Source organism: Schistocerca americana, chromosome X, assembly GCF_021461395.2.
Source record: "Schistocerca americana isolate TAMUIC-IGC-003095 chromosome X, iqSchAmer2.1, whole genome shotgun sequence".
Lineage (NCBI taxonomy): Eukaryota > Metazoa > Arthropoda > Insecta > Orthoptera > Acrididae > Schistocerca > Schistocerca americana.
The window spans coordinates 905,438,075-905,455,909 of record NC_060130.1 but is presented as its reverse complement, the minus strand read 5'-3'; the positions used below and the strand labels follow the sequence as shown (position 1 = coordinate 905,455,909).

Sequence of the window (17,835 nt, the reverse complement as noted above, 5' to 3'; positions counted from 1 at the left end):
CTGCAATAAAAATAAACTTTTACTAAGCTGCCCACAGCTTTCATGTTAGTTTCTGTTTTATGTACATTAATAAAATTCCCTACTGCATGTGAAAAGTTCATCGAGTATGTTTGAGTATGTTTACTTAGAACGATATTAAACTTGTCCAGTCATCTTTAGTACGTTCATCTCCTATATAAAGTTTGCGCTGCGATAACGCTCTCTTGGAGAATACTACTGAGTCGTACATATCCAGGTTGTGAAACTCGCATCCGACAATGACTGCAGAGATGGACAATTAGAGGTGCTGATTGAGTTCCAACGTAGATTTGGTTCATGACGACTTTCTCTTACCGATGTCTTGTCATTGGTCGGGAATCCCGCCACCTTTCTGGACATCGTTGCTCTCGATATACATAACGCCCTGACTGTCTACGATACGCTTGCCCCGCTAGGGGAACCAGCTCTCTTTTTAAGTCAACAGTTGTTCCACTTCGGCTCTCTAAGTCCGGCAAACTGTACGGTTTGCTTCGTTCTGCATCGCCCAACATAGTGAAGACAATAACAAAAGACAGGTGCGGGCTACAAACGCTCATTGTGACGTTCATATGAAGTTTATGATGAATGGCCATTTCACTCTGGTCGATAATGAATACTCTTATAAGTGTCAAAGGGTAACGTTTTCCGATATACACAGACTTGACTCAGAAAGAAAAAAAGAAATAGAGAGAGAGAGAGAGAGAGAGAGAGAGAGAGAGCGCATCCATTGCGCGTTTTTTCGCTTTTGGAAAAGATTTCCTCCAGGCACGCGTGGTGCAGTCTATAACTTGTGGTTGAACTTAAATGCATTACACCTTTAACTATTATCGATTTAAAACGTATGTAATAGGTCAGATATCCTGAATACATCGTTGTAAACGATAAAAGAGATAATGACTTTAATAATAAGTAAAGTATACGGTGAACTGAAAATTATCTCTGGGAAAACTAGACTGCAAGACTCTCATGCTATCAGTTCTTGTAATATAGTTCAGTAGTCATGAATCCGTACAAAGAGCTGTGCACAGGGCAAAATTCTTATAGAAACCTAACAAGTGTCCAGAATCACGTCAAAGGACAGTCTCAACCGTCCGTGAAATTCTGAAACAATTGCCTTACCTATACATATATTTCGACCAAGAACATATCATTCAACTGTGCTGCAGAGTGAAATTTATCTTTATTTTAATTGGTGGTGAGAGAGGGGTAAACGTTGTTGGCAGCTGCAACCACTACTCTCACACCTGCTGTGACTTGGATAAAATAAAAGGAAGATTAGAGTTTATATTCCCTCGGTGACGACATAATTTCATACAGAGCACAAGCTCGGGTGATGCAAGGATAGAGGAGGGTATCACAGGTGTTCATTTCAAGAAAATCATCCCTGTATTCACCTTAATGGATTTCGGATAGCAACGGAATATCAAATTTTGGATAGCCCGAGAAGGATCTGTAACTTGCTGCCCCGAATTAGAGTCCAGTATCTAAAACACTGCGCCATCTATTGACGGAATAAATGTTTACGCTTTTGTGAGAAGTCGCTACAACAATCACTGTGGCTTCTAAGGGCAAAAGGAATTTTATACCCAACGAGGAACACAGTAACGAGATTTCATTTGCAGCACGTTAGTTAGTATTTGTTTTGCTGCTGTACCGTGGCAGAATTCAAGTGTTGACCCGATCTTTCGCAGACACTTTCTCTCTTTGTTTGGCCCACATTCCGCTCCTGTCACGTCGGCTCAGCTGCCGTCAAAGAGTCGTAAACTCCGGGACGTAAACCTAACCAATCCGAGACGCTGACTTTGACCTGCAATAAAGAAAGAAAGTGAAGACTCCAGTCGGCACCAGTGTAACCCGATTTAATTTGCAGCGTATTCTGTTTTATTACTAGGCCGTGCCAACTACCAAGTGTTGACTCAGGACGTTTATGGCCCCTCTCCTAACTGCATTCTGCCTTGCTACCGCGGCAGCTGAACTTGCAGTCCAAGTGTCGTAAACTCCGGGACGTAAATCCAACAGATCCGCATTGCCTGCCTCACTCGAGCCTACCTGAAGCTTCCAACAACAACGAGAAAAAGCAAAGGGTCTCTAACTTCTCAGGAACCTACCTCACGTCACGGCAGGTTGTCTGCTTCAGTAATCTGATCTCACACATCCTGACTAGAAGATTGTGTACCGACCTATGCACCAAGTTTGCAGTCATCGCAGTAACGATTCATGTTGGCCTACATCCAGAAGTATGGGTTAGTCACAGGTTTTGTACGTGCCTCGAACCGTAATAAGTAAATGTCACATTCCTAGATTAGTAAGTATGCTGAAAGGTGTTTTAGGTTGTTTTTCCTTCTATTGCTTTTGAATATCTAGCTGGTGTCCCATTTCCTTCACGCAAACACTACAAAGCAAACAGTTAATGTACAAAATCACGCGGAATACATAATGCGCAGTTCAGTGAAATACTTAACTTCCACCAAAACAGGAATAGATGAAAGCAGTTTTTGACTACCTGCTTTACAATACTAACTTCATTCTTCTCTAATGGACTGCCAGAAGAAAGAAAGCGAACGGATTTCTCTATTCCTTAGTTGATGGCTGCTCGATAATCAAACATTGTATCGAAATGGATGGTGAAACCTCGAATCAGATGTTAGTAAGCAATGCGGTGGTTGCACAGGACAGTTTCCTGTTGTACCAGGAGGGACAGATCATTCTAATTGTGACCGAATGTAGCAAGTTGTGAATGGAGGCACAGTTCAATTAATAATTTGTCTAAAAGGATACACATATAAACTTGCGGTTGTCTGCTGAAGGAATTGTCGCAGTGTTTAAGTCACTTGCATATTACTACTTTTCTGAAGACTCATATGCAGGAATCAACATGGTTTCCGTAAGTACCTATCGGGGGAAACCCAAATTGCTTTGTTCGGTCATGAGTTCTAGAAAGAGTAGATAGCGGTTTTCAGATGTAGGCTGTGGCTCTTGACACCGAGCAAGGTATAGATACCGTCGTGCAGTAAATGCAGTATGTCCAGACAGAATACTCGGACAGATATGTGACTGAAATAAATACTTCCACCAGACAGAACTCAGTATGTCGTTCTTTACGGGGAGGCATCATCAGAAACAAAAATATCGTCCGGCGTAGTTAAAGTTTGTGTCCTTGGACCATTTTTTGTTCACTCTCGATAGGAACGACCAGGAAGATAACATTTTTAGCTGCATGAGGCTCTTTGCTGGTGACACAGTTGTGTAGAAGTATGTGACGTTCTAGACCTTTTTTCGATTTTCTGGGACACTTCCGGACCATCAGTGCCTGATGCAAAGACTTTGAGCTGGGCTCAAACTTAAGTAAATGTTATGTATCATCCGACCGATATCGTTTACACAAAGAGGTCGGGAATCAGTCTTTGGGATCAGCCTCAGCCTTCAAGTATCTATGAGTTTCTGCTCGAGGCGATTTAGGGTGGAACAACATATATTTAGCCATGGAGAAGGCAGTTGCCGGACTCAAATCAGGAGAATCCAAAGGAAGCGTAATCCACACATAAACCAAGTCACTTACGAGAAACTCGTTCGAGAATTTCTTGAGTACTATTGTTCATCCTGGGACCGTTACTGTGTTGGATTAACGGAAGAGAAAGAAAAAACTGTAAGTGTGGTGCACGACTCGTTACTGGTTTATTTACTCAGAATAAGTGTGGCACGGAAATCCTCACAAACTATAACGAGAGACATTATAACAGAGATGCATCGCGGAAACAATTCTGAGAATACACGTGTCAGATTGGGTCAAGAAACATACTACTTCCACCGACATAAAACTTGCGTTATGATGATGCTACTAAAATTAGAGAAATTCGGGCCACAAGGACAGTGCTGTTAGTCTGTCAGCTGCGAACTAACTATCACACACATTGTACGCAGTGAAGATGTAGATGTAGGTGACTGGTATTCGGGAGGTGAGTGGTTGTGATCCCACCAAAGTCTGGGAAATTTTATTCAGTAAGGCCTTAACGGATTTATTGTACCATACTTGTCCAGATGAGATAGAGCTACGCCGTTAACGACGTCGATTTTGGTGGTATATTAAACTTTAACCTGCCTTGTTTGGTGGAGGCTGTGGTGGAGAGCTTTGGGAAGAGCGAGGATACCATTAAGAAGACATCGACGAGACATAGAGAGTATAGCCCGATGTTTATGCTTCATTGGACAATCTTCCAATCATCTTAGAAGATAAAGACATACCTCAACGAAGTTACAATATTCATTCAAGAAGTACTGAATCAAAGAGTTATCACGAAATTTCTAGATCCATCGAGGCGCCAGTAAAAATCACGTCACTGTGTTGTTTGCCGCGGATTCATGTAATGAATCTATCACACATAGCACTGTACCACACTATGGGTCAGCAGGGCCTCCAATCTAGTGGCAACGCGCTATTATACCTGTCGGCATTAATCTGGTACCTGCCAAGGTCGTTCACCGCCTTTGATAAAGCTGACCACTGACGTCAGTACGACGTTAGTAAATCTGAAACGTGCATATCGGATTGAAAACTCGAAAATTTATTGTAAGGATACGTACATTCGACAGACACGAAAACGCAAGTAATTCGATTCACGGAAAAATTTTAGACGGGTCCAAGGACGCTAGAAACGGTGACAGCTGCCTGACTACATATTTACGTCTGTTTTGTGGTCAATATTTATTCTCGAAGTACTGAATCAAAGAGTTATCACGAAATTTTTCGATCCATCGAGGCGCCAGTAAAAATCACGTCACTGAGTTGTTTGCCGTGGGTCCGTGTTATGAATCTATCACACATAACACTGTACCACACTATGGGTCAACAGGGCGTCCAATCTAGTGGCAATGCGCTATTATATCTGTCGGCATTGATTCCGGTACCTGCCAAGGTCGTTCACCGCCTTTGATAAAGCTGACCTCTGACACCAGTACGATGTTAGTGAATCTGAAATGCGCATATCGGATTGGAAACTCGAATATTTGTTGTAACGATACGTACATTCGACAGACACGAAAACGCGAGTAATTCGATTCACGGCAAAATTTTAGACGGGCCAAGGACGCTGGAAACGGTGACAGCTGCGTGACAAAATATTTACGTGTGTTTTGCGGTGAGTGGTATTGATCGCGACATTTGGCAGCGGACGCGGGTTGTAACGATTGTGCGGGGGCCAGCGGTGGCGGCGCGGTGCGGAATGTGCGCGCGCAGCGGCCGCAGTCGCAGACATCGACGGCGCGGCGCGCGGCTGCCGCCGGTGGCGCCGCTATTGATCGCTCCGCTGCGGCGGCCGGCAGCCGCGGCGGCCGCCAGTAGCGAACATGCCCAAGTCCAAGCCGGTCCCGCCCGAGGACCTCCTCATCCCGCCGCAAGACAACCGGATCTGCGGCACGATATGCATGTGCCAGATGACGGCCGTGCTGTCGAGCGTGGCGCTCGTCTACCTCACGGTGGCCGTGTACATCCCCACGCTGCGCGCCTTCCAGTCGGGCATCTCGGAGACGCCCGTCATGTGCACGACGACGCGCGCCTGGCACCGCGAGTCATGCGAATGGGGCACGTGCGGTGAGTGGTGCCTGTCCAAGAGCTCTGGCGCCTGCATCCAGATCTACGTCAACCTGCGCCGCAACGGCTCCGACCTGCTGTTCGCCAACTGCTCGCAGACGGCCAACAAGACGTGCTACGGCATCGACCAGGAGAACGCCAAGAAGAGCCGGTGCATCGCGGACGAGTGCCGCAACCTGACCGGCACCTTCAACTGCACCAACGGCGAGTGCATCAACATTACGGACGCCTTCGAGTGTGTGTTCAAGGAAGTGGGGCCACCTCTCAAGTGCTCGGGGCGGCGCGGCAAAATAAACTGTATCGACATGGCCGGCCTCCAGACGTGTGTGCGCGGGACTTGTAACAAAATACTCACCCCCTACAACTGCGAAAGGCGCTGTCTCGAGATCCCGACGCGCAACAAGAACATGATCTTGCTCAGTGGCGACAAGGTGTACCTGTCCTCGTGCGAGCGGGCTATACACGTGGACACCGGCCGCGAAATTTGGACTGAAGACGACAAGACCATTTTGATGGCGTCGTGCTACACGATCGAGAACACGACCCAGGGCGTGGAGGCGGGCGACTGCATCAACGGCACCCTGCTGTCGGAGAATTTCTTCGGCGACCAGACCAACTTCACGTACCTGTCGCACGTGAGCGTCACGAACGTGCGCCTTCTCGACCGCAACCGCACGGTCGCGCCGCCGGAGCAGGACCTGCTCATCGCCAACGAGTCGCACCTCTTCATCAACATGGAGGGCTGCGTGAATACGCTGCGCGACGAGTGCAAAGAGTTCTTGCGCGAATACGGCAAGGACGGCACCGACCACAACGCCCGCGCGCGCTTCCCCTGCTTCTACGCAGACAGCGACACGTCCAAGGTGGTGGCGCGCTTCGACTTGGCCACCACCTACCGACAGTTCCTCGTTGCCTCCATACTGCCGTCCACTCTCTTCGTTGTGTCCTGCTTCATGCTCATATTCTGCCAGAAGACGGTCGAAGTCGGCGACGACGCCAAGATGCGCTTCAAGGGCTGCGCCGCCTCCGACTTCATCACGCCCGGCGAGAAGGCCGCCTCCGCCAACAACCTGGGCGATGGTGGCGGGGGAGACTCCGTCATGGCGCTCTGAGATCCGTCACGTAAGTACTCGCGCTCCTCGCTAAATCGTTGTATCTAAGAGGCGAACGCGAAAAAATTTAAATCTCTCGATGATGTACAAAACGTATGTCACTGTTCTTACTGCAGTCATTTATAACTATTCGAAAAGCATCCTAAAGCCTGTTCAAGGCTGCATATGACAGTGGACGTACTTTCTTCGCCACTTTTTTCTTCCAGTAACAGTGTCCTCCTACTAAGTAATGAAAAACATGAGAACATAGTAGGCAGGCCGTGATAATGACAAAATTTTATCGGAATATTTACATTACACAGCTATTATTGACACAAGAATGTCCAGAATAACGTGAAATAAGTCACGAATACAGAGTAATGAAGTTAAGTCTATAACATACGGAAATGAAAACTGATATAATACGTCTACTGTTACGAATTATCCTTAGTTTATTGTAACCTTTGTCATGTACGACGATAGAACAATGCCTTACATACTCTCCTACTCAGTTCATGCACTTATTTCGTTTTTATTAGTAATTGTGAATGAGTTTGACGAAATTTTTATACTGCAAGCGCTTAAAAGGACAAATATTAAATCTGTGATCTTGTAGAGCAGCTGTCAGAAATATTACTCAGATGTTTCTGTCTGAATTTTTTTTAACGTTCCACATAAACAAGTCTAACACAGTGGTATACTAGACAACAGCTGCATAAAAGTTGCAGGTCTATGATTTCATCTTTATGGATCACAGGTAATTCTTCAATAGCAGCGTGTGTTCTGTAAGCATGCACGGAAATCAGTTGTTTTCGCTTACTAACATACGGCCATTCCACATTCTCACAAGATAACATATGTTTTTCCGCTGACAAACTGCTCCAACCCGCCACCCGAAATTTTAGCTCGGAGCTGCGACTGTAACCTTATACTATTGATCGGGGAAGGGACAGTCAGTGCTCCGTACTAAGTTTCTGCATTGCAGCGTAACGCGCTCACGCACCGCCTTTACCTGTTTAATTGTTTTTTTTCTATTTTTCCGGATTTTGAGAAAAAAGTCGTATCTGTAACATCACTAGTACAAACATGTACTCCAATTTTTAAAATTTAAAGTTTCAACCAGTTGCATATGCCCAGCTATGAAGTACACTGCACGGTCTTACAGGACAGTACTGTACGCTACGTAATGTAATACTGTCTACCATTTATAGTTTAACATTTTCGGAGGCATATATGTAATCTTCGTTGTCAGTCACGATTTTTACCCCGAACTGTGTGTTTATAAATTATTTGTTTCTGTGTTTCATTCCAAATTATGATGTGTACTGTACCGCGGTATTATCGTTCTCATACAAGAATTTCTACTGGTCTATATTGATGAATCACTATGGTGCATTCATTCCTGAGATTTCACCTAGTGTGTTCACTGTAACATTGGCCTTACCTTTATAAACATAAAGAGAAGTCTGTCAAAAAGACTACAGCGAGATATATTAAATGACAAATACAATCATGTGTACTTTTGAATGTTTTTGATTCTCGCTTCTTCATCAGTCTTCATACATTTTACCTCTGTGTATCATATACAGCAAAAGTATACACACTAAAAGTTGTCAATGATTGTGTCAGTGGTTCTCTTTCTAGAAATAACAGCAGAGAAGAAAGAGCAATTACAGTAACAAAGTCACAAACAACAAAACAAAAGGCTTTAAGGACGTAATAAATTTTACATAACCAGTTGTTACTTATGGGTAAACTGATTTTACATAACATGTCCAATAAGATGTTCTATTACAGATAACCTGATGCTGGCTGTATAGCTGAACTAAACCTATAGTTCAAATAAAAAAATAATACTCGTAGCAGCGTAACTGGTTATATAAAATTTGTCATGTCTTTAAACAAATTTTTTTACGCAGCAGGCCCAGATGATTAAAAAAAGAAAAGACGTTGAATCGTATTAACAATTCTCTGACCGTGACTGAAATTTTAAACAAATGAACACGAGATTCGAAGAAATTAATTAAATGGAATGGTCGTTTCATTCGGATAGTGCTGTGCGGGACGGTGTAGGTTGAGGGGGTGAGTGTAGGGGAAGGGGCACGGAGGTCCTCTAGTGGATAAGTAACGCCTGTTGGACCCTCTGCCATTTATAAATTTGCGAAATGGTTCAAATGGCTCTGAGCACTAAGGGACTCAACTGCTGAGGTCATTAGTCCTCTAGAACTTAGAACTAGTTAAACCTAACTAACCTAAGGACATCACAAACATCCATGCCCGAGGCAGGATTCGAACCTGCGACCGTAGCGGTCTTGCGGTTCCAGACTGCAGCGCCTTTAACCGCACGGCCACTTCGGCCGAAATTTGCGAAACAAACGAGAAATAATAAGCACACCTCAGACCATAAATTACCCATTTTCTTGCAGTACAGATCAAAACGACAGTAATTATGAAACGCACATCCCTCTATTGCTGAAATATGTTAAAAAATCAAAGGCAACGTGTTCCTTGGGTATCATATTCAGCAATATAAGCTGTAGCACTCCTGACTTACTCATGTTTTGTGTTATATTTTTTTGTACTAAATAATTATTTTAACAGTGGTGCCCCTTAAACTTCAATGAAAACTGTGTAAACACGTAGTGAAGGTAGCTTGTCGCTTACATTCTCCAGCCATACGCGAAGAATCAAAGAGATACACTTCGATCTTTATTGGCTTTGAATATGTTGTAGTGCAGAGCAAAATAAAACACATTTTTGTACGTACCGATATGGCTATTAAAGGCATGAAACAGCAGCACGAAATAAATGAGTTTAGTATTTCTGAATAAATACCGTTGAAAATAGATAAAAACAGATTTAAAAATTTCAAAGAAAAATTCTATGGATTTTAAAATACGTTTCAACGGTGTACCAGGGTTTATTGAAAAAGTCATTTTTCTCGAAATACCCTCCGCCTCACTATTTTGCTTCTCATTTCGATATTTGACTAATAGCAAAACGTATATTATTACTAATACCAAATTCAGTCATATATGAAGTATTCCAAAGACGCATGTGCTTTTGCTTGTGCTTCGTGGGCAAAATGAAAGTGTATTCACCATTTCTTTGAGCCGAAAAATTCTGCACTTACTCATTATTGTACAGATTTACAATAATGTTACAGAAGTAATCTAAAAACGGTTTCACATACAACATAATTACATCTGAAATAGCTTACAAATTGTAAAAAAAAAGTAAAAAAAGAAAACACAAATACAATGCAATACGTTTTATATATCACAAAATTAAAATATTTCTTTACCAGATATCTATATATCTATATGGGAAAGACTTATTAAACGACGCAGCATGACAACTGGCATTGAAGTGGACACATATCGGGTGCGAATACAGCGAAATAGAGATATTTCTATCTTATTTCTGACAAATGCGTCTGTCGAATACTGCTGGATCATATATGATTGCATTTGGTATTAATGATGCTACAGTTTTTGCTGTTAGTCAAATTTCGAAATGAAAAATAAAATAGTGAGAGGAGGGTCTTTCGAAGAAAAGTCTTTTTCGACAGTTCAGGGTGCACCGTTGCTACATCAAAAACCATAGAACTTGTATTTGAAGGTGTTTTATATTTGTTACAGTCCAATGGTATTCATTCGGAGAAATGAAACTCAGTTATTTTCAGGGGTGTGTTTCACCCCCCTTAACTGCCTTAAGGGCACGCATTAAAAATTTGTGTCTATTATTTGCTCTGCGCTACAACATATTCAATGCTGATCAAAATCGATGTGTATCCCTTGGGTAGGTTTATTTGTGAACAATTTAGAGGGTCGTTGGAGCGCGTGTAATATTTGGTTTCGTGTTTCTTTGTTTTGGTATCAATGGTAAGGAAAAGGAAGGTTGATATTTACATTCGTCGACAGAGATATCATCAAAGCCAGAGCACTAACCCATTTGGAGAAGTGCTTGGGAAACTATCCCAGCAGTCTCTTGAAGTGATTTGAGGAAATTCTCATGACCGACAGGAGATTGTAGTAAGTCCAGTGTCTCAAACGTTTTGCTATTCGCTCCATGAGTGGGACCGAAATAGCAGAAAACGTACTCTTCCCACTAAGCACAAAAGAATTCCATCGAAATAAATGTTTCCATTTAATAAACGGGTCACTATGATTCGTGATATAACGTCAAATATTAGCACAGCATCTTTTAATGACTTTCTCCTAATCGTGGTAATCAAATACTGGGATTTAAAATTCTCTTTGCTATTCCACTTTGAATTGTTGGCATTCACGTTGATTGCCACGCATCACAGAAATTTGACGGATATTACATCTGCTACACACCATCGTATTGCTAGACTATGTTTAGCATGGGCCCAGTGGTGAAACACTAAAGCAGTAATTAGGAGATCGATTTCTTTTTTCCAACGACTTCCAGAAAAACAACAGCCCTTCACCTTCGTCAGGATGTATTAATGTTCCATTTCTCAGAAAAATCGAAATCGATATCGATACATGCTACACGGTAGGCATTCGAGGACAACCTATATATTTTACTGTCTGAAAGTGAGGTCTGCGCTTTTCCTTTTTTTAGATAAAAAAGCATTTATTTTCAACTTCATCTCTATTTAAGTCAATCCGTTGTGCCTAATGAATGTATTCCATCCCTAAAGTGAGACACAGCAAGATATCTATCTTCGCTGCGATAACCTCATTAGGCCGAAAATGTTTCCCAGTCACAAGTTTCTTTACCTCTGCTAATATATGGGAGTCAGAAAGTGATAAATCTGGTGAATCGGGTCGATGATGCAGCAATTCGTACCTAGTACGTCTCTGGTACAGAAGGCCTTCGCGGTATTATCTGATGTGTTTTCTCCACAAATTCATCATTTACACGCGCCGGCCAGTGTGGCCAAGCAGTTCTAGGTGCTTCAGTCTGGAACCGCGCGACCGCTACGGTCGCAGGTTCGAATCCTGCCTCGGGCATAGATGTGTGAGATGTCCATAGGTTAGTTAGGTTTGTGTTGTTCTAAGTTCTAGGGGACTGATGACCTCAGATGTTAAGTCCCACGGTGCTCAGAGCCATTTGAACCTTTTACACGACTCGCATTTTGTATCCCAGGAAACACTAGCCACCATTTTTTCGGCAGGTAAAATCGACTTCGTTTACTTTGTGCAACATCAACAGCTTTTCCACATTGCTATGATTACTGTTTCACTTCTACAAAACACTTGATCAGGTAAACATAATGCAATAAAAATCCCAAACTATATTACATTCTGCACATCCACAGCTGTTCAAGGGCATAAAGTTCGGAAGAATTCCGCTAACAGCTGGTAAAATTGTTGTTTATTGAATCACAACCGCCTAAAGCTGTATTATCAAGTGCAACCTACATGGTAAAGAGTTGCACCACTGTGTGGAAATTAAAATTAATAAAATGTACTCACAACGTCAAAAGGACATAGGTACACCTATCGCTCCTAGTCAAAATTTACTGTTGTTGTTGTTGTTGTTGTTGTTGTTGTGGCCTTCAGTCCAGAGACTGGTTTGATGCAGCTCTCCATGCTGCTCTATCCTGTGCAAGCTTCTTCATCTCCCAGTACTTACTGCAACCTACATCCTGAATCTGTTTAGTGTATTCATCTCTTGGTCTCCCTCTACGATTTCTACCCTCCACGCTGCCCTCCAATACTAAATTGGTGATCCCTTGATGCCTCAGAATATGCCCTACTAACCGACCCCTTCTTCCAGTCAAGTTGCGCCACAAATTTCTCTTCTCTCCAATTCTATTCAATACCTCCTCATAAGTTATGTGATCTACCCATCTAATCTTCAGCACTCTTGTGTATCACCGCATTTCGAAATCTTCTATTCTCTTCTTGTCTAAACTATTTATCGTCCATGTTTCACTTCCATACATGGCTACACTCCATACAAATACTTTCAGAAACGACTTCCTGACACTTAAACCTATACTCGATGTTAACAAATTTCTCTTCTTCAGAAACGCTTTCCTTGCTATTGCCAGTCTACATTTTATATCCTCTCTACTTCGACCATCATCAGTTACTTTGCTCCCCAAATAGCAAAACTCAATTACTACTTTATGCGTCTCATTTCCTAATCTAATTCCCGCAGCATCACCCGACTTATCTCGACTACATTCCATTATCCTCGTTTTACTTTTGTTGATGCTCATCTTATATCCTCCTTTCAGGACACTGTCCATTCCATTCAGCTGCTCTTCCAGGTCCTTTGCTGTCTCTGACAGAATTACAATGTCATCGGCGAACCTCCAAGATTTTATTTCTTCTACATGGATTTTAATTCCTACTCCGAATTGTTCTTTTGTTTCCTTTACTGCTTGGTCAATATACAGATTGAATAACATCGGCAATAGGCTACAACCCTGTCTCACTCCCTTCTCAACCACTGCTTCTCTCTCATGTCCCTCGACTCTTATAACTGTAATCTGGTTTCTGTACAAATTGCAAATAGCCTTTCGCTCCCTGTATTTTACCCCTGCCAATTTCAGAATTTGAAAGAGAATATTCCAGTAAAAATTGTCAAATGCTTTCTCTAAGTATACAAATGCTAGAAATGTAGGTTTGCCTTTCCTTAATCTATTTTCTAAGATAAGTCGTAGGGTCAGTATTGCCCCACGTGTTCAAACATTTCTACGGAATCCAAACTGATCTTCACCGAGGTCGGCTTCTACCAGTTTTTCAATTCGTCTGTAAAGAATTCGTATTACTATTTTGCAGCCGTGGCTTAATAAACTGATAATTCGGTAATTTTCACATCTGTCAACACTTGCTTTCTTTGGGATTGGAATTATTACATTCTTCTTGACGTTTGAGGGTATTTTGCCTGTCTCATACATCTTGCTCACCAGATAGTACAGTTTTGTTAGGCCTGGCTCTCCCAAGGCTGTCAGTAGTTCTAATGGAATGTTGTCTACTCCCGGGGCCTTGTTTTGACTTAGGACTTTCCTTGCTCTGTCAATCCTTCACGCAGTATCATACCTCCTATTTCATCTTCATCTACATTCTCTACCATTTCCATATTATTGTCCTCAAGAACGTCGCCCTTGTATAGACCCTCTATATACTCCTTCCACCTTTCTGCTTTCCCTTCTTTGCTTAGAACTGGGTTTCCATCTGAGCTCTTGATATTCATGCAAGTGGTTTTCTTGTCTCCAAAGGTCTCTTTAATTTTCCTGTAGGCGGTATCTATCTTACCCCTGGTGATACGCGCCTCTACATCCTTACATTTGTCCTCTACCCATCCCTGCTTAGCCATTTTGCACTTCCTGTCGATCTCATTTTTGAGACGTTTGTATTCCTTTTTACCTGCTGCATTTACTGCATTTTTATGTTTCCTCCTTTCATCAATGAAATTCAATATCTCTTCTGTTACCCAAGGATTTCTATTAGCCCTCGTCTTTTTACCTACTTGATCCTCTGCTACCTTCACTATTTCATCTCTCAAAGCTACCCATTCTTCTTCTACTGTATTTCTTTCCCCCATTCTTGTCAATCATTCCCTAATGCTCTCCTTGAAGCTCCCTACAACCTCTGCTTCTTTCAGTTTATCCAGGTCCCATTTCCTCAAATTCCCACCTTTTTGCAGTTTCTTCAGTTTTAATCTACAGTTCATAACCAATAGATTGTGGTCAGAGTCCACATCTGCCTTTGGAAATGTCTTACAATTTAAAACCTGGTTCCTGAACCTCTGTCTTAGCATTATATAATATATCTGAGACCTTCCGGTATCTCCAGGCTTCTTCCATGTAAACAACCTCATTTTATGATTCTTGAACCAAGTGTTAACTATGATTAAGTCAGGCTCTGTGCAAAATTCTATCAGATGGCTTTTTATTTCATTCCTGCCTCCCATTCCATATTCACCTACTACCTTTCCTTCTCTTCCTTTTCCTACTACCGAGTTCCAGTCACCCATGACTATTAAATTTTCGTCTCCCTTCACTATCTGAATAATTTCTTTTATCTCATCATACATTTCATCAATCTCTTCGTCATCTGCGGAGCTAGTTGGCATATAAACTTGTACTACTGTGGCTACGTGGGCTTCGTATCTATCTTGGCCACAATAATGCGTTCTTTATGCTGTTTGTAGTAGCTTACCCGCATTCCTAATTTCCTATTCATTATTAAACCTTCTTGCAGCGGTGTACCGTAGGTATCTGTAAGAGCGTAGCGTTCCAAAGGATTGGAAAAGGGCACAGGTCATCCCCGTCTTCAAGAAGGGACGTCTAACAGATGTGCAGAACTATAGACCTATATCTCCAACATCGATCAGTTGTAGAATTTTGGAACTCGTATTATGTTCGAGTATAATGACTTTTCTGGAGACTAGAAATCTACTCCGTAGGAATCAGCATGGGTTTCGAAAAAGACGGTCGTGTGAAACCCAGCTCGCGCTATTCGTCCACGAGACTCAGGGGGCCATAGACACGGGTTCCGAGGTAGATGCCGTGTTTCTTGACTTCCGCAAGGCGTTCGATACAGTTCCCCACAGTCGTTTAATGAACAAAGTAAGAGCATATGGACTATCAGACCAATTGTGTGATTGGATTGAAGAGTTCCTAGATAACAGAACACAGCATGTCATTCTCAATGGAGAGAAGTCTTCCGAAGTAAGAGTGATTTCAGATGTGCCGCAGGGGAGTGTCATAGGACCATTGCTATTCACAATATACGTAAATGACCTTGTGGATGACATCAGAAGTTCACTGGCGCTTTTTGCGGATGATGCTGTGGTGTATCGAGATGTTGTAACAATGAAAAATTGTACTGAAATGCAGGAGGATCTGCAGCTAATTGACGCATGATGCAGGGAATGGCAATTCAATCTCAATGTAGACAAGTGTAATGTGCTGCGAATACATAGAAAGATAGATCCATTATCATTTAGCTACAAAATAGCAAGCCGGCCGCGGTGGTCTAGCGGTTCTAGGCGCTACAGTCCGGAGCCGCGCGACTGCTACGGTCGCAGGTTTGAATCCTGCCTCGGGCATGGATGTGTGTGATGTCCTTAGGTTAGTTAGGTTTAAGTAGTTCTAAGTTCTAGGGGACTGATGACCATAGATGTTAAGTCCCATAGTGCTCAGAGCCATTTGAACCATTTTTTGAACAAAATAGCAGGTCAGCAACTGGAAGCAGTTAATGCCATAAATTATCTGGGAATACGCATTAGGAGTGATTTAAAATGGAATGATCATATAAAGTTGATCGTTGGTAAAGCAGATGCCAGACTGAGATTCATTGGAAGAATCCTAAGGAAATGCAATCCGAAAACAAAGGAAGTAGGTTACAGTACACTTGTTCGCCCACTGCTTGAATACTGCTCAGCAGTGTGGGATCCGTACCAGATAGGGTTGATAGAAGATATAGAGAAGATCCAACGGAGAGCAGTGCGCTTCGTTACAGGATCATTTAGTAATCGCGAAAGCGTTACGGAGATGATAGATAAACTCCAGTGGAAGACTCTGCAGGAGAGACGCTCAGTAGCTCGGTACGGGCTTTTGTTAAAGTTTCGAGAACATACCTTCACCGAAGAGTCAAGCAGTATATTGCTCCCTCCTACGTATATCTCGCGAAGAGACCATGAGGATAAAATCAGAGAGATTAGAGCCCACACAGAAGCATACCGACAATCCTTCTTTCCACGAACAGTACGAGACTGGAATAGAAGGGAGAACCGATAGAGGTACTCAAGGTACCCTCCGCCACACAACGTCAGGTGGCTTGCGGAGTATGGATGTAGATGTAGATGTAGATGTACTCCTGCAATAGTCCTATTTGGTTTTGTATTTATAGCCCTGTATTCATCTGACCAGAAGTCTTGTTCCTCCTGCCACCGAACTTCACTAATTCCCACTATATCTAACTTTAACCTATCCATTTCCCTTTTTAAATTTTCTAACCTGCCTGCCCGATGAAGGGAGCTGACATTCCGCGCTCCGACCCGTAGAACGCCAGTTTTCTTTCTCCTGATAACAATTTACCTGTGAATACTATGGCGAACGAAAGGTGACGGAGGCATGCTCCAGTCATTTAGGAAAAATTGCTGATAGGTGAAACTGGCAGTTACAGACCCGTGTTTTAAAATTTGCCTGCGTCTAAACAATATGCTTGTATGTCCTCTTTTAGAATACTGCAGTGTGGGATCCTTACCAGATAGGATTGACGCAGTACATCGAGAAAGCTCGAAGAATGGCAGCACGTTTTTTATTATAGCGAAACAGGGGAGAGAGCGTCACCGAAATGATACAGGATTTGAGGTCGACATCATTAAAACAAAGGCGATTTTCGTTGTGGCGTAATCTTCTCATGAAATTTCACTCACCAACTTTCTCCTCCGAATGCGAAAATATTTTATTGACGCTGACCTACATAGGGAGAAATCATCATAAGGGAAATCAGAGCTCGCACGGAATGATCTAGGTGTCCGATTTTTCCGCGCACTATACGAGATTGGAATAATGGAAAATTATTGTGAATGTGGTTCGATGAGCCCTCTGCCATGCACTTAAATGTGATTTGCAGAGTATCCATGAAGATGTAGATGAAGAAAAAAAGAAAAATATTTTGTAGCGAAAGAATGAAAAAAATTTAAAATTTGTCTGCATCTAAACAGAAAAAAGATAAATGTTTTGTAGTGAGAGGACTCTAAAACCATTTTTAAAATAGGACCGAATTGGCGATAAAAAATTGTCACCGCTAACCTAATTAGTCGTGGCACTATGCAAATTACTGTTTGGAATGTAACAGGTGAGAGTGTCTTACCAATGCGATGGCAGGGCAACCTGGTATTGGGCAAAGTAAAAGCGACCCGACCGAACGACTGTCAAGAAGAGGTCCCCAGGGGTGGGATAGACTTTTTTAATCCACCTACATGGTTATGTACTTATAGATCCCACGAATCACATCTTGCAGCCAGTCACCCTGGTGGGCCCTCGCTCGTGAAAAAAAAAAAAAAAAAAAAAAACCGCTAACGCCGGCCGTGGTGGCCGTGCGGTTCTAGGCGCTGCAGTCCGGAGCCGCGGGACTGCTACGGTCGCAGGTTCGAATCCTGCCTCGGGCATGGATGTGTGTGATGACCTTAGGTTAG

General features: G+C 42.7%; 1 protein-coding gene across 1 annotated transcript in view; it reads left to right on the top strand.

Annotated features, from left to right (window-relative positions):
- The first annotated feature begins 5,361 nt into the window (after positions 1-5,361).
- Positions 5,362-17,835, top strand: part of LOC124555593 — a 226,721-nt gene continuing 214,247 nt past the window's right edge. Inside the window, exon 1 of the mRNA XM_047129558.1 lies at positions 5,362-6,727. Within this exon, the coding sequence (XP_046985514.1) occupies positions 5,362-6,717 (1,356 nt within the window). The 3' untranslated portion in view covers positions 6,718-6,727. The remainder of the gene's footprint in view (positions 6,728-17,835) is intronic.